General features: G+C 37.6%; 1 protein-coding gene across 2 annotated transcripts in view; it reads right to left on the bottom strand.

Moving 5' to 3' along the window:
- Window positions 1–18,559, bottom strand: part of LOC145247555 (dipeptidyl peptidase 4-like) — a 376,657-nt gene that overhangs the window by 81,531 nt on the left and 276,567 nt on the right. For both annotated transcript variants that reach the window (XM_080109399.1, XM_080109400.1), the window contains exons 4-6: window positions 17,041–17,138; window positions 13,406–13,480; window positions 8,773–8,825 (exon numbers count right to left, since the gene is read on the bottom strand). In XM_080109399.1, coding sequence (XP_079965525.1) covers window positions 8,773–8,825; window positions 13,406–13,480; window positions 17,041–17,138 — 226 coding nt within the window. The remainder of the gene's footprint in view (window positions 1–8,772; window positions 8,826–13,405; window positions 13,481–17,040; window positions 17,139–18,559) is intronic.

Below are 18,559 nucleotides of genomic sequence, written 5' to 3'. Positions count from 1 at the left end.
CCCAGGACGAGCGTTCCGCTCACACACGTTAAGTTACCTTTTTCCTTTACCTTTATTTACGCGTATATCAACTTCAAGGCGAGCAGCCATTTTGTATTGTGTATTATTTTCGAAGTACGAATAAACCTTTTTTGTTACGCATTCCACTCGGCGTATTTTGTCATGTTATTATATACCGTCAAAACGGGATATAACAGTTGGCGACAAGGATGATTCTTATCTCTTAACAGAGATAAATTACCGTACTAATAGGACTGTGTACTATTCAAATTTACAAGGATTTCGTTACTGAACACGTACGGCAAAGAACTATTCGAAATTGTCTTACATAAAGTACGGATTTCTCCGATATGAACTCTCGGAAAGGTAATAAAATTGTACTTGAAAGATATTGACAAGGTAAAGTGAACTTTATTTATATTTTTTGAAGAAAAAAATATGTGAGGAACGCAGGCGGAATTCAGACCCGGCACCTTTGGATTACGTTTTTGGAAGAAAAAAAAAAGAACTTTTACGATTTTTTGTTTCTCTAAATTAAACAGACTATTGTTATAATTTAATTTTTTTTTTTCTTTCGTGCAACCGTATTTTTGTTGAAAAACAGTTTGCTCATTTTCAGGCATTATTCGTTGTGTAAATTTGAAAAGTATTATTGTGTAAAATTACGTTTAGGCAGAATTACTATTGCTAAATTGTATGAACTGTGTGGAAACATTTATTCTTGCAAGACTTGTTGCTAATTGGCGAAAAACGTATACTTACGAAATTTTGTGGAATCATTGTTGTAAATTTTAGAAAGACATTTTTTTTTAAATATGGAACAATTGGCTGAGTTGACGAAAGTGCTAACTCTTAGCGTTCAGGAACAGTCAAAAATGACACAACAATTCTTAGTGCAACAACAACAGCTGCAACAACAACAGCAAGAAATGACACAAAAAACTTTAGAGGCACAACAAGAACAAACAAAAATACTTCAACGCCAAATGTCGACTCAACAAAAGAATTTGGAAAAATTAATTCAAACCTCGACAACTGAGAAAAAAATGAATTTTTCTGCAGAAGGTATTTCAAATTCTTTGTCGGAATTTCACTACTCTCCCGATACTGGCGTTACATTTCCAGCATACTATAGAAGGTATGAAACAGTTTTTACAAAGAGGTGTTCGGATTGGACCGACGAAGAAAAAGTCACGCTGTTGCTCCAAAAACTGGGTACTGACGAAAACACTAAGTACGCTAACTTAATTTTACCCAAAAAACCGGAGGAAGTGACCTTTGAAGAGACAATTAATACGTTGTCTAGAATATTTGATAAAAGAGATAGCCTTTTTCACTCTAGATATAAATGTTTGAATTTACAGAAATCGGAATCTGAAGACTATTTAGAGTATGCTTGTATTGTAAATTGCTTATGTAAATCATTTAAATTAAATGAAATTTCTGCGGATTTATTTAAATGTTTAATCTTTGTACAGGGACTCACAGAACCAAGGGACAAAGATATCAGATCCCGGATCCTGACAATTATGGAGTCGGACCCAAATATAACTTTACAAAAAGTTACCGAGGAATGTCAACGTCTCATTAATATCAAGAGAGACAACACCCGCATTGAAGAAAAAAGCGTTTACAAGGTGCAACATGTAAAAAGGCAAAGGACCCCTAGAACTTACAAGACCCAAGAACAAAGGACCTCTAGAATGCACAAGTACCAAAATTGTGAATGTTGCGGAAGTACGAGACACACCAAAAAGACCTGCTGGTTCAGGAATAAGATATGTTACGAATGTGGGTTCAAAGGCCACAAGGGAACGTACTGTGACCAGAAGAAAAAAACGAAAGACTGACAAAGTGAATGCGCTTCGCACAAGGAAAGAGAAAAGTTGCAAAAGGCGTAAGTATGTCAGTGTTCACATAAATGGACATCCTGTAACATTACTTCTGGATAGTGGTTCGGACATCAGCATCATAGATGAAGATATCTGGAGAAGGATCGGTCGACCCGAACTAATGGAAACCAGCAAGATGGCGAGGAGTGTGTGCGGCAAAAAGTTGGAATTTAAAGGAGAACTGAGGTGCAACGTGACATTTGATGGTCAGACACGCACGTCCAAAGTGTACGTGGTTCCAGGAAGGAACACAAGTCTGTTTGGAGTGGATTGGTTTGTCCTGTTTAACTTATGGGAGCGACCAGTTAATTCTTTTTGTAATAGGTTGAACACAGAGAAAGCAAACCAAGTGGAAGACTTTCTGGACGATGTAAAAGCAGAATTTCCAAGGGTTTTTGCTGAAGGACTTGGACATTGTGTGAAAGTAGAAGCCAAATTTGAAGTGAAGAAAGATGCCACCCCAGTGTTCAAACCTAAAAGAAATGTACCGCTTTCATCGATGGACGCAATCGAGAAGGAATTGGAAAGACTTCAACAGTTTGAGGTTATTGAAAAAGTTGACCATACGGATTGGGCCAGCCCGACGGTATATGTGAAGAAAAAAAATAACAAAATCAGGGTCTGTGTGGACTTCTCAACAGGCCTTAATGACTGTTTAAAGGACCACAATTATCCCCTTCCGTCGGCAGAAGATCTATTCTCAAAACTAAACGGAGGAAAAATTTTTTCCAAGATAGACCTCTCAGACGCGTACTTGCAAATCAAGGTCAATGATGAATGTTCAAAGTACCTGTGCATTAATACGCACAAGGGTATCTTCAAGCTAAAGAGGCTTCCTTTTGGCTTAAAGGTCGCCCCTGCTTTGTTTCAACAGATAATGGATACGATGCTCGCAGGGTTGGAATTTGCGATGGCATACCTTGACGATATCTTGATAAAGAGCAGTAATTTGCAAGAGATTTGATGAAGTGTTTACTTAAGGGGGCGGTTCATTAGGAATTTGTTAACATTGGACTTGAATACATCCAAGTTGTAGTCCGGTGGGAAGCAGGCAGACGGAACAGAGTTCCACAGGCGTGCAGTTCTAAGAAAGAAGCTTTGTTCATGAAATCCGCGTTTTGATTTAGACACAGATATAGAGTGGGGGAAATTTTTCACAGTGGATTCAGCTAGACGGGTGTTTTTTTGTGAAAGATTGGCGAGGGAGGACCAGAGATTGGAGTTCAGACGAGCACCTGCCATGGAAATAATGATAAAACAAGGATAGGCTTGCAACGTCTCTTCTGTGGGAGAGAGGTTGCAGGGAAGAGAAAAGGGCATCCCCCACTAAGCCACGAAGTCTATTTTGTACTCTGTCAAGGCAGGATAGGCTGTTTTTAGCAGCTCCTGCCCAGATATGGCAGCAGTATTCCATCCTTGGACGTACTTGGCTTTTATATAGATAGAGAATTGCATCAGTAGTGAGATATCTTCTGGAGCGGTAGAAGGATCCCACCATCTTTCCAGCGACCTTGGCAACAGACTTGATGTACGTGTTCCATTTCAGATCAGGAGTAAAGGTCAAACCCAGAAGCTTGTCAAAACACGGGGCCTCACCCAGACGAGAGCCATCCATCACAATTGATGCCAGATGGGGATCAGAGCGTTAAACTATATCCGATGGTGAGGCCCCAGTTTGTGGGCTTTGGCTTAATTGCCATTGCTCCCTGTCCACTCTGACCTGGAGTGGTAGTACCTTTTAGGGTCCCAACTATGGGTTAAATAGAAACCGACTTGAAAAAAAATATATTCTATTAAAAAGTTTTTCTTCTGAATCACTGGATTCAGCATTAAATAACCTGAAAAGTGTTGATATGCCGTAAAACAAAAACAACCAATTGTATAGCTCCCCCTTACCGAAACTCTTAAAAAAAAAATATGACGACAGTACAATCTAAAAATAAGCTTAAACCAGGATTAGGGACAAACAAATTCAACTTGCCTCCTCCCTTGAGGCTCTCATTCACAAATATCCGTGGGCTTAGAACTAACTTAGCTGATGTTGAAGCATTTCTCTTAACAAATACCCCGGATATCTTAGCACTAAGCGAGACTAACCTACACTCCTCCATTCCCTCTAACTACTTTAACATGCCTGGATATCTCCCACTCTGCCGTAAGGACTCTGACAGACATATGCACGGACTTGGAGTTTACATTCGTAATACCCTTCCCTTGACTAGAGAAACAAACCTAGAAACAGATGATCAAGCCTTTATGTGCTTTAGACTAAACGTGCAACACAGTATTAGCTACTATTATTTTCTCTACCGCTCTCCCTCGACTTAGGACTGCTCCATAATAAACAAAGTATCTGACAGCATAGACACGGCACTGTCCCTCGACACTAGCGCACAAATACATGTGTTTGGTGACTTTAATGTCCACCACAAAAACTGGCTTGGATTCTCTACTCACACAGATGCAGCGGGCAGCACAACCCATAGCTTCGCTATATCTCACTCCTTATCACAAATTGTTACGTTTCCAACCCGTTTCCCTGACCAGGAAGAACAACAAGCATCACTTCTAGATCTGCTTTTGACCACAGTTCCCGATGACTGCATAACGAAGACCCACAGCCCACTCGGGAACGCTGATCATGCAGTGATAATGGTTGAAATCGCCCTAAACTCTAGACCCAAAACTGAAGAGCCAGTGCTCAAAACAACGAGATATTATAATAAGGCTGACTGGGAAGCCATCAGGGAACTAATTAGAGATGCTCCATGGAAAAATATTTTCTCTCTCCCTGCTGAACAATGTGCAAACGAGACCACTGACTGGTTCAAAACTGCAATTGAAGCGCATGTTCCCATGCGGAAATTTTATAGTAAGCCCCACTCTCCCCAATGGTTTACGTCGACTTGTGCAACTGCCATTACTCAAAAGCAGCATGCATACCGTAGGTTTAACCGACATAAGTCCAGTTCAAACAGACTGAAGTATATAGAAGCTAGAAATAACGTTAAGAAAGAAATAGCGACAGCTAAGAGAGAATTTACGGAAACCACTAAAAAGCGCATCGAAGCACAAAAACTAGGAACTCGAAACTTCTGGAAAATCTACAACAGTGTAGTAAATAATGGGCAATCAACAATTCCCCCACTAACCAACAATCACGGGGTTGTCTCCTCAGCAACCGACAAGGCTAACATGCTTGCCAGTCGGTTTGCCTCAAACTCCACACTGGACCCTTCCAACCACCCCCTACCTGACTTTCCTATGCGGACAGACACCACACTAGACGATCTGAAAACCACCCCTGCTCAGGTGCATGCTATCATAAAAAACCTTGACACCTCAAAAGCATGTGGACCCGATCTTATCCCAGCTGTGCTATTAAAAAAGTGCTCAGCCGAAGTAGCTCCAGTTCTCTCCAAACTCTACAACAAATGTCTTAAGGAAGCTTGCTTTCCGGGCTGTTGGAAAACTGCTTCTGTTGTACCAGTATTCAAGAATTCTGGCGAAAGGACAGACCCATCAAATTATCGCCCCATTAGCCTCCTCCCACTTTTTGCCAAAATATTTGAGACCATAATTAACCATGCTCTAGTCCATCATCTTACAGATGCTAAACTACTGACTGACAAACAATATGGATTTAGACAAGCCCGTTCCACAGCAGACATCCTCACTGTGATCTCTGAACGTATATACCATTCACTGGACAAAGCGGGGGAAGGCAGAGTGGTAGCTCTAGATATATCTAAGGCTTTTGACAGGGTATGGCATGAGGGTCTCCTCAGTAAAATCAGATCATACGGTATCACTGGTAGAATACTTAACATAATTAAATCCTTCTTAGATAAGAGAAAAATCCAGGTAGTCCTCGACGGTCGCACATCTAAACAATATGATATAAATGCGGGAGTGCCTCAGGGTTCTATCCTTGGACCTCTATTGTTCCTGATATTCATAAATGACCTCCCCGACAACATTGCCTCTGAGATGGGTATATATGCTGATGACACTACACTCTATGGCAGACACGACAGGAAGACGAATGAACACATTTCTAAAGAAATGGCAGAAACACTAGAGGAAGACCTCCAATCTGTAGTGGAATGAGGACAAAAGTGGTTGGTCGCGTTCAATGCTGCCAAGACTAAACTAGTTTCATTCAATAATTACAAGAAACCCTCTCTACCACCCATAGCAATGGCCAACGACTCTTTATCTGAGAGTCCATCTTTCAAACTCCTTGGCCTAACGTTCACAGGAAACATGAGTTGGAACAATTACATTGAAGGCATTGCCAGGGCCGCTGCAAGAAAGGTAGGCTCTCTCTACCGTGCTAGAAAACTACTAACACCCGAAAGTATCCTGTACCTCTATAAGGCCACCATTCGCCCATGTATGGAGTATTGCTGCTACATCTGGGCTGGTGCATCTGCTACTAGTCTCTCGCTCCTTGACAAGGTTCAAAAGAGAGTCGCAAACCTGATAGGCCCTGAACTGGCATCTAAGCTTCAGCCTCTGTCCCATCGACGAAATGTTGCATCCCTCTGCCTTTTCTACAAGTATTTTAGTGGTGAATGCTCTGACGAACTGCAATCACTTGTGCCCCCACGACGCGAGCACCCTCGACAAACCCGACAGGCTACTAAATCCCACCCCCACACTGTAGAGATCCCTAGATGTAAAAGATCCTTTTACTCCAATAGTTTCTTCCCCAGAACCGCAAGACTCTGGAATTCCATTCCAGGTCCCTGCTTCCCCAACAGTACTGACGTGCAGAAGTTCAAGTGTAACGTGAACCGACATCTTGCTGCCCAAATCCCTACATAGTACCCCAGTAGTTGTTGCCCCTGATAGTAGCCCCCTACACCAAAGTGGCAATTTGCCTTGTTTGGGGTGAAAATGTAATAAAAAAAAAAATAAAAAAAATCCATTTGATATTTTGTTCAAATTCCAGAGTTGATAAAATGATTCCAGAGTTTGACAAGATACACCTGAAAAAGGTCAGATGTTACATTGGCTGAACACGTTGTGTAAATAACACTCAAGATGAGAACAATAGTCCGAAATATTCAAATAGTACGAATAATCAATCCTCATCTCAAAAATTCAGAACCATGAATGCAGTTGATGCCTCATTCTATTATGAATTCAGCTATGCAGGTTCGAATACTGGGAGAACTATGATATCAATTGATCAATAATACCACTGGCTAAGGAGTCGATTCCAAATCCTTCTCTGATGTTACATAATGAGGGTCATTATTTGAATTTTAAAAAATTCTAAATAATACGAATAATCAATCCCTATCTCAAAAATTCAGAAACGTAAAAAAATAAATTTTTATCATTTTGAACTTTTTTTTTTAAAATTATTTTGAACATTTTAATGGAAAAAATGCTATTTCAAGAACTAGTTCGTACGTTACGTGTTTATGTTTTGCTTACAATTAGGAAGGCATATCACTTTGAGTGACATCAGGTACGATGTTATCGGCAATCAATTTCTTTCATCTTCCCTGATAAGTGCAGTGTGGAATGTACACATCGGCTGACAATGGTATTCATTCAATTCATGAAACAATGTCAAAAGATATCAACAAATTTTCCAATGAAGGAAAGTATGGTTCAAGGACAGTTTAATATAAGGTCTGACATCCTTTATATGATGATTACAGAAACAAAACAAAATTAGTTTCAAATGTCTCTTATAAAAAAATGGGAGGCCCAATAGGTATAAAAGATTCAGCAAGAATCAAGAATCAGCAGCTGCATAACTCTTGCTTCCCTTATTTTGTCCTTTAGTTCTCACATTCTATCAACGATGTTTCTGACAAAGAAGGAAGAATTACTACTTTCTAGGTCAAAATCGATTTCATCTAACACTTATCATTAGCAAGTTTTTGACCTTGATGTACTTTTTAGCTCCTTACATCAAATGGCTTCATGCCTTATCTGGAGTGATTTCCATTTAAAAAAAAGACACATGGAGATATATGCAATTTGAGTCACATTGCGCTTGGAGATGGGCTCGATATCAATTGCTGGTTATCTCTCATCAGCCCAAATGAGAAAATGGAAGCTGAAGTGTAGTATATATATTGTTGAAATTAATGATCATTGGACCATCTTTAATATCGAAATTAATGGCCATCAGATTATCTTTCTTATTGAAATTTTTGATCCTCAAATCATCTTTATTGATTTAATGACTCTCGGAGCGTTTCTATTTTAGAAATTAATAATTCTTGGCTCATCATTATTTGGAAAATTAACGGTATTTTAATCCTTTTTTTTTACCAAAATTTATGATACTGTAGCAACCCCCCCCCTAATGAACTATACTCTCTGGCGGATCAATGCTTCCCTGTAAGTTCTTCGGCCATAGACTGGCCAATCGACAGGCAGGGCGCATTGATCCTGCTGTCCCCAAAAAGAGTGGAGGGGACATCCAACAGTCAGCACAGAGCCGCGAGCGAAGACACACCTTCCTCTCCTCCTCGCCCAGCACCGACAGTCCGACGTGGACCTGACTCAAGAACTTCGAGCTCCACCACTATTATCTCGTGGAATAAAGACTTGCAAAGGTTCAATGTTAAAAGGAGTTTGTCATTTTTTATCGAGGGTTCTAAAAGATAAATAATTAGCTGGGGTACAACTACCCCACTAAAATACTTGGATCATTTTTATTGTCGAAATTTATGATCCTTGGCTCAGCTTTATTTGAGAAATTAATGATAGTAGTCAATGATCCTTGGATCATCTTTAGTGTTGAAATTTATGGATCATTCTTATTAGTAAAATTTTAAACTAGGAATATTTTTTAAAAGATTGATGCGAAAATGTTTAGCGTTAATTTGAATTTCGAAATAAAACCTACCTTGTATTGACATCATATATTTCATATTTAGCCAAATAAGAATGTCTGTAAATCTGGAAAAGAAATAAAAATACAATTCAATAAAAAAAAAAATAAACACAATTTTATGCATGAAATTAAAGACTCTGAACACTGTTATACAAGTTTATGTCTCTCACTAAGTAAAATACCATTTTGTGTTTATATATGTGAAATCTGAAAGCATTAAACTTATTCTTATGAACTGTGAAACAGAAATTCTATGTATAAAAGCTGGAACTCTTGTAAACCTGGTATCTTCAAGTTGAGAGAGAGAGAGAGAGAGAGAGAGAGAGAGAGAGATCACCTCCCCTTTATCTATGAACTCTTTACTTCATTGGTATATCTTTCTAGTTAACTAAAATATAGGTTCATTTGAATTATCTCCCTTTATCAACATATTTTGGATAAGATTTTTGTAATTTCTTGTTTTTTTTATTTACATTAATTTAAGTAATTATTGTCAATATCGACAAAACTATTGCAAATATGTACAAAAAAAAAAAGGACAAAATTACAAATTATGAGCTCTGGTTTAAATGTGCCATTATATGTAGTCAAATGTTTGTATAAATAAAAGTATATATCATTCAAGCACAGTAGTGTTCGAATATATGATTAAGTGGCAGTATTAAAGCTTCACTGTTCACTCATTTTTAAACCAAATTTCAAACAATTATTACAGTTTATAGATCACCTTCTCAGCTAGTGTTAAAATTCTATTTCTATACAAAATAATTGACCATTTTTTCCAATTTTTACATATTATGCATCAGAGGCATCGCTCTTTCAGATGGTACCGGTTTCAACCCAGTCAGATGCGGATGACAAAAGTTTTAAGCAGACATACAAACACACAGACGACTTTCATTTATATAATAGACTAGCATGGATACCTGGCGTTGCCCGGGTGGACATGAATTTTGGTTTGGACACAGCTGCTATACTAAGGATATTGAGCAACCCTTGGAAAAGAACGGTAGAAGTGGGTGACAACTTTCCCACCAGCCCCCTAAAAAAATAAATGAATCAAAACAACTTTTGTTCCAATCAAAATAGCAGCAAGTGCCTGTGTGACCGCAAAAAAAAAAAAAAAAAAAAAATTAGCTATAGTAGGCAGGCTCAAACCTGAAACGCAAAAGAGAGAAAGAAGGGAAAAATGTTAACAGCAAACGCTTTTGCCTATCAGACCACAATGATTTATAACGTCATGGCCCTTCAAAATAACGTTTGTAAGCATAGCTTCAGTTTGCTATGTGTACGTGACTTGCAAAAATTGTGTCACAAAAAGTGACCCCCTCCTTGCAAGAAATGGTCCAGTTGACCACCACAGAATTCATCTTTTTTTTCTAAGTTTCAGATATTATCCATCTGAGGGATCGCTTTTTTAGATGGTACTGACAAAAGTTTTTAGCAGACATACAAACACACACACAAACCAATGTTTGATATTTATATAATAGAAAACTAGCAGGATTACCCGGCGTTGCTCAGGGCAAAAATGTAACATATTTCTGTTAAGACAATCTCTTCTATATCTTTCTCTTTTTTTTCCGTTCCCCTGGTATAACCCTCCCACTCCCCACCTCCTCTTTTTTCTCCACCCAGGCAATTTTCATATCTGGACAAATGCACACAACTCACTTTTATAGATTCCTTGATGAATGAGTTGGCATAAGGGAATCAACATCTTGATTAAAAAAATCAGAATTACTTCTCTTTAGTTAATACATGATCTAGCTAAAAAACTGTCCCACCCCCACCTCTGACCAAATCTGTCCCGATTGAGGGTCAAAGAATGAATATCTCTTTTAGAATGTTAGATGTTATTAATTTGGAGCAACACCAATCAAGAAAATATCAACTTTGTGGGTATTTGTTTTGTCATTTTTTTAAAAGTTTTAGCCGGATATATAAAAATACACACAGACAACTGACCTTTATGTATTAGATGATAATATTTACATAATAATATTTATGAGCTAAAATTAAAATAAAATGTTTAAAGAAATTAAAACTGTAACAAGATTTTCATGCACTCAGACAGCACCAAATTGTCTTGCTGGTGATCATGAGGGTTAGGTGTAATCGGGGAGAGGGGAGTGTTTGATACTTGGTCTAAAAATCCAGATACTTTAGCAGAATGATAAAACATCATGTATTTTTCAAAGATGGCTGAAAAGTAGACCTTTCACTGATAATTGAGATGACAATCCTCAGTGAAATATCAACAAGTTATCGTTGATTAGACATCTGTTATAATTGAAAAAGGATTTTAAACAGACTTTGTTTTCTATTCATTGATTTAGTTTTGATAACAGGCAGTAAAAGACTGTTGTGGTTGTTTGGTTGGATAGCAAACCTCCCACAAGGCTTGATAAATAGAAAGAAAAGAGAGAGAAAGAGAAAAGGTGGCTAGAGAGAGAGAGAGAGAGAGAGAGAGAGAGAGAGAGAGAGAGAGAGAGAGAGAGAGAGAAGGATTTTGGAGGAAAGAAACAAAAAAGGAAAAGAGGATTAAAGAGAGATACTAATTAAAAGAAAGAGAATAAATGGAGAAATGGTAATACTGCCTAGAGAGGGGAGAGATTATTATTATTTATTTTTTTACAAAGGAGTCAACACTTATCAAGGCCCACAGGCCACTTGAGGAAAAGAGTTAATATATGTACAGTGGTCAATGGGACAGTGACGTAGTAATTGTTAGTAGTGGAAATTTGGTAAATTGGATTACTTAAGAGGAATGGCTCATCAAGAACTTGTTTACGTTGGACTTGAAGATGACCATATTACAGTCAGCCGGAAAGCAAGCAAATAGAAGAGAGTTGTGTGGTACCGGTTTCAACCCAGTCAGATGCGGATGACAAAAGTTTTAAGCAGACATATAAACACACAGACGACTTTCATTTAAATAATAGACAGGTGTGCAGTTCTAAGAAAAACGCTTTGTTCATGGAATCTACATTTAAGTTTAGGCACGGTAGGGGAAATTATTGATAGTGGTTTCAGCTAGATGGTTGTTTCTTGTGAAGTTTGATTACAAATCTCCAAAAAACATTTTTGGTCTAGCAAAAAAAAAGGACTTGCTTGTTGGCCATCGAAGAGTATGCACCGAGTTTTGGATATCTTCCTAAAAGCTCTTGTTGAGGGAAAGAAAGAGATAGAAAGGCCCCACGAGGAAGAAAGAAAAAAATGGAAGGCGAATTAAAGAGAGATATGGATTAAGAGAGACGGAGGAAAAAGGATTTTAGAGAGAGGAAAAAAGAAAATAGATCAGAGGGAGAAATGGTAATCTCCAAACAACAGAGGTTGAAATGGTAATCTGGCGTAGAGAGAAAGGGAAACCACAAATTGATAAAACAGTTTGTTTTTGTCAAATAAAGAATTTACTTGCTGGATGCCAAAGAGTATGCATCACTTTTGGACTTTAGCCCAAAAGTGGATCCCCTATAAGAGCTAAGTGGAAAAGCTCTTCCTCCTTTGACTTAGAAACCATCTGAAAGAATCCAAGTTGAAAAAAATCCTGCATCTTAAAACCGTTAAGAATCCAACCAATAGTTTAACTTTCCTTTGCACAAAGTGTACTTGAAATATCTTATGAATTAGTATTCTTGTTTATAAGAAAATGATATCTGAGTTATCATTGATTATTGAACTGCTTTGATTTGAAAATCATTATTTCCAGAGCCGACACCACAACCATCTCAGAATGCATAGAAAGAAGTGATATACCAGCCATTCAACAAGCCGCTTATGAGAAGAAAACGACAGCATCTGATGACAAACAGGCAACCAACCAGTTAAAGGTGTTGCCACACAGACCTAGGATCATGCACATTTTGCGCACTCTGAGCATCAGACTGGTTACATTTTGAAGGGTCCATGACTAGATCGGGATAAAAGTGTAGCCATAGGTTCTTAGGGTTAGCCCCAGCATTTAGAGACTGGAGATAGCCTAGTTACATTAATTGGTCCAGTGAGGTAGGGTTGCGACCCCCTCCCCTGTTGGGTTATAAAATAATAAAAGTTATCAAATTATTCAAAGGAAATAATATATTTAATATAATAAACCATCGTTTTTACATAAAGGACAGCTGTCTATGTGTATGTGTTTGTATATCTAGCTAAAAATCAAAAACTACGAAACAGACATTCAAAAAATTTGGTATATTCCTGATCAGTGTTGCCCCAAATCAATAATATGTAAAATTCCAAAATTAATTATCCATTCTTTGACAATCGACAGGACCAGGTTTCGTCAGGGAGGCCAGTGTGGGTGGGGGTGGGGCGTCGGTTTTTGCAGTCATTTTCAATGTTATCTATTACATAAAGGTGGAGGGAGGTGAATGACTTGAATTTTTGTTATTTTCAATACATTAAACCAAAAAAGAGGAATGGGCTGGACGGATGTAAAAGAAGGGTAGGCGGAGAGGGATGCGGAAAAACGGGGAAAGAGCAATACAGATTGATAAAGGTAGAGAGACAGAAATTTTAATATAAAGATGTTACACACGTTTTTAACTTTTTTTCATGTTTTTTTTTTATAGTTCCAAGCAAAGCCAGGTAGCCTTGCTAGTTTAAAATGCATCATAATATAAAAAAAAAAAAAAATACTCACCCTTATGACATCATATGTAATTAAAACATATTTACGATCCGGTGACACTGAATACATATTTGTATCAAATTGTCTCTGCAATGAAAATAAAACGTTGTATAAATATAAAAGTATCGCAAATTTTTCAACATTAATTTTTTTTAAAAACTCATTCTCACCCGAAACAAAGCAAATTGTCACTTGGAACATCTAACAGAGAACTGAGCGTAGTTGAGCAGCGAGATGTCTGTTCACATTACATTTAAATTCATGCAGGTTAGAAGCAGGAAACAGGGAGGAAATTCCAAATCTAGCAGTATGAGAGAGTACCTATTTACAATGTCTCCCCACGGGACAGAGTTAGATACCAGGGTTGTTTTTTAACGTGGAGAAAAGGAACAAAAATAAAAATTGTCTCAGTCGTGAAGGATTTCTTCTCCACTGACAGAGAACAAGAAATTGAAGTGCAGCATCTGAAGAACAGAGACTACACTTTGATCTTGGCCCAAAGGACAAATAGAGTAGAAGGCTTTCTGGGATCTAAGGATCTCAACAGTAAAGGAGTGGGATTTTGCTGTTTATTGGGTTAGTCAGGAATACGTATGTCAAGGGGGCACAAGTGCTATGAGTTCATCAGAACACATTCTATTAAAGTACTTGCAAAACAGGCACAGGGATGCAACATTGCCGCTTTACTCTTTTTCACACCAAATACGGCATTTTGCCACTTCGAACATGAGAGGTTACTTTTTCGGATCATTTCTAACAGGGGACTGTGGGGAGTTGAGTAGGCTCTTCATAGATTAAAACAATTCAGGAAACAGGGATGGAATTCCAATGTCTAGCATTTCAAGGACATGTAGGGACCTCCATAGTGAAGGGGTGAGATTTTGCTGCCTGTCAGGTTAGTCAGGAGTATGTACATTGACAGAGCACATTCCATTAAGGTACTTGTAAAACAGGTGCCAGGGGAGATAACTCCATTGTAGTGATGGGACAGAGGTTGGGGCTTGGTTGATAGTGTGGGACATCAGATTTGAGAGACTTTTTGAACCTTGTCCAAAAGGCAGAGACTAGTGGTAGATGCATCAGTCCAGACGTAGCAACAATATTCCATGTAAAGATACAGGATGCTCTCTGGTGATTTTCTCGCATGCACTAACCACGTGACACACATCAGCCAGATTTGACTTTGATTCAAGCGTCAACACAATCAGATGTTCAGTTTTCTCTTCTAGAGCAATCGTTCATGGACTTAACATCATCAAAACAAAATGAGAAAAAAGAATGATGCTTCTGCAGTTCAGCAAAGATATTAAAAAATGAAGATAAAGTAAAATCTCTATCATGTGTGTGCCAGTTATCGAACGGAGTTCTCATTAAAAAAATCGATTAATTTGATCAAATAGTTTTATTTTTTTTTAGAAAGGAAAATCTAATATTTATGGACAGTGATTGTAACAGAGCCATCTTGGTAATTCCAGCTACGAGGAGATGCTGGGGGAGATAACTCCATTTAATTCTTGAAGTTTGTCAAACGAGGTTATTCTTAGTAATTGTCTGTATTTTTGAGATGGGGTGTTTTCATTGATTGAGATTGTCGGACTGACTTCCTCATCAGTCCTAGTGACATATGGCCGAGTGGTCCTAGACGTTGTATCAAAGTTTACAGTTACCAAAAGGTGCTGAGTTCAATCCTGAACGAAGGCAGTAAAAAGTAACATTCAAAACAGAGAATCAGCAACTATGTTCCAGAGCCCAGCTGGGGTCCAAACACGGTACCCCCATAATAATAATAAAGGCTTGGGTTCGAGACTCCTAACAAACGGTTCCCCAGTTCGTTACAAAACACCTGATGAAGGCCGGAGGGCAAAACGGCCGAAACGTTGTGACGATAACAACCAAGATGAGGAAGTCAGTCCGACAATCTCAATCAACGAGGTTATTCTTATCGTTTTGAATAATGTGCATAAGTATGCGTGTGTACATATATGTGGGTAAGATTGTGTATGTAAGTATTTGTGTGCAAGAATAAGTGTATGGAAGTATGTGTGCGTAAATATATGTGTGTAAGTATGTAAGTATGTGTGTTTAATTATATGTGTGTAAGTATGTGTGTTTAATTATACGTGTGTAAGTATGTGTGTTTAATTATATGTGTGTAAGTATATGCGTGCAATTATGTGTGTGTAAGTATGTGTATGTAAGTATATGTGGGTGTAAATATACATTCGTAAGTACATGTGCATATGTATACGTGTGTAAATATATGAGCGTAAGTATATGTGTGTAAGTATACATGAGTAAGTACATGTGCGTATCTATATGTAAGTATATGTGTGTAAGTGCAAGTATATGTATGTATATGTGTGTAAATATATGTGCATAAGTATATGTGTGTAAATATATGTGCATAAGTATATGTGTGTAAATATATGTGCATAAGTATACGTGTGTAAGTATGTATGTGTGTAAGTATATGTGTGTGTTGTGCCCTAGAATTTATTTTTCTACATAGTAAAAACCATTCTCAATACACTTTTGCCAGTAATGCATGATGTCTGTGCATCGGCATCCAAAACACGTTTTGGCATATGATTATTCCAAAATTAAAAAAAAAATTATGTTTTTAACTTAAAAAGTTGAAGAGCTACAAAGACAGGAGTGGTACTATTAATAAACGACCATTTTGTGCCTTAAAATTTATTTTTCTACATAGTCACCACCATTCTCAATGCACTTTTGCCTGGAATTCAATGACACAGCTTTGCTTTTAATGCACGTTCATGACAGGAGTTGCTTTCTTAGAATCTCACAGCGTCAATATCTGCAACAGAGAAATGAAACTTCCAGGTCATGAATGCATAAGATCGGTCATTATAACAATGCACTTTTGTCAGAAATAACATGGATAAGACATGATTCCTGATTGTGTAATATTATAACTTCTGCCGGAAGACAGGGATTGCACCTTTGGTGGGAATTTTGACTTTATAGTCATTTGCTGACAAGTTTTTGGACCGATTGCTGCGCTTTAATGGGTCGTCTATTTTGAACTTAATTATAGTTTTCTTTAGTCATCTTATCGACAATGGGATTGATGAAGAAATATAAACTCTCTGGAGTTGGCGGGAGTTATATGCATTTATAAAATATTATTTCAGTTAATGGAAATTGAACAACTGATTAATTATAAAACTGTTTATTCATGCTTCCTGTTCTCCAACTTACATGTCAACAAACGACATAACTAACTGTCCTGAAACGCTAGCTAAATTAGCCCACCTTGATTTAGTACAATGAACCTAAATGGAGAGGCCATCTAGGAGGTAAGTCCTTGTTTTTTTATCTCGGGTTATTTCTAGCAAAGAAAGCGATAGCTGTGTTTCTATTTACAATGCCTCCCCACTGGACAGTTAGACACCAGGGTCGTTTTTTAACGTGGAAAAAAAGGAACAAAAAATAAAAATTGTCTCAGTCGTGAAGGATTTCTCCTCCACTGACAGAGAACAAGAAATCTGATATTTGAATAAAAAAAACAGGAGGCACTACTTTAGGAACACCCCTCGCAACAATAAAAAGTTTGCCAGTCAAAGGATTCCTTTGATATGAAAAGCAAGAAACACGTTTAATTGGACGGCATTGTGTTCACTTACAAAAGTCGTGTTGTCCATGATGAGAGTGGAATTCTTTGTAATGCAGTCATATTCCAGCAACGCACCATCTTCATTTCTGTAGATGAACTTTTCTTCACCTGTAAACGAGAAATTGAAGAAGAAAAAAAAGAAAAACACGTTAATAGATAAAATTTATAAACAAGTGTTACATCCTCAGTTAAAAATTACAGGAACCAATTGTGCTTCACCAGTGTTCACTTTAATATTCATGTTCATATAAAAATAATACTTCAATTAGTAAAGTTAAAAAAAAAGAAAGAGATAAAAAGAAAAGAAAACAGGAGAGTTTTAAAAAAGGAAAAAGGTAAGAAAAAATAAATCAATAAAGATAAAAGAAGGAAAATTATGGAAATAGATTTACTTTTTTAATTTCTATAAGGGAAACCGATCCCGCATATTGCTAATCCCTACCCTCTGATCAGAAGGAAACTATTTTTTTTAAACTCTGCGGATTAAGGACTATCCACTTACTTTGTGCTTCCTTTTTAAAATTTAATATGTTTTTAACACTTTTTCGAAGTGTTTTTTAACATGTTTTATTAACTACATGTTCTTAAATAATATATATATCATTTAAGTTTTGTGACTACAAATCATGAAACGTTAAGTTTCATCCTATACAATAACCAGCAAATGCATAGAAATGTTAACATTTTTAACGTGACTATCTGATTATTTTGCGAACAATTTTTTCTCTGATGAGAAGAAATAGCATTCTTTGAAACTCCACGGATTAAGGAGCACCCAACTTTGGAGTATTCTGTCAAATAATAAAAACTTTTTGTAAATTTTCACTTTACAGCTCTGTTTCTTCTTATATATATATATTTATTCATTTTATAGCAAGCCCCACTCTCCCCAAAGGTTTACCTCGACTTGCGCACCTGCCATTGCTCAAAGGCAGCATGCATACCGCAGATTTAACCAACATAAGTCCAGTTCAAACAAACAGAAGTATATAGAAGCTAGAAGTAACGTTACGAAAGAAATAGCGACAGCTAAGAGAGAATTTACTGAAACCACTAAAAAACGCATCGAAGCACAAAAATTAGGAACTCGTGACTTCTGGAAAATCTACAAGAGTGTAGTAAATAATGGGCAATCAACAATTCCCCCACTAACCAACAATCACGAGGTTGTTTGTTCAGCAACCGACAAGGCTAATATGCTTCCCAGCCGGTTTGCCTCGAATTCCACACTGGACCCTTCCAACCACCCCCTGCCTGACTTTCCTTTGCGGACAGACGCCACGCTAGACGATCTAAAAATCACCCCTGCTCAGGTACACGCTATCATAAAAAACCTTGACACTTCAAAAGCATGTAGACCTGATCTCATCCCAGCTGTGCTATTAAAAAAGTGCTCAGCCGAAGTAGCTCCAGTTCTCTCCAAACTCTACAACAAATGCCTTAATGAATCATGATTTCCGGGCTGTTGGAAAACTGCTTCTGTGGTACCAGTATTCAAGAATTCTGGCGAAAGTACTGACCCATCAAAT

This window comes from Euprymna scolopes, chromosome 25 (genome assembly GCF_053919585.1).
Source record: "Euprymna scolopes isolate OS-2025 chromosome 25, ASM5391958v1, whole genome shotgun sequence".
NCBI classification, from domain to species: domain Eukaryota; kingdom Metazoa; phylum Mollusca; class Cephalopoda; order Sepiida; family Sepiolidae; genus Euprymna; species Euprymna scolopes.
Note: the sequence above shows the minus strand (reverse complement) of the source record. Positions and strands in the feature narration are given on the sequence as shown.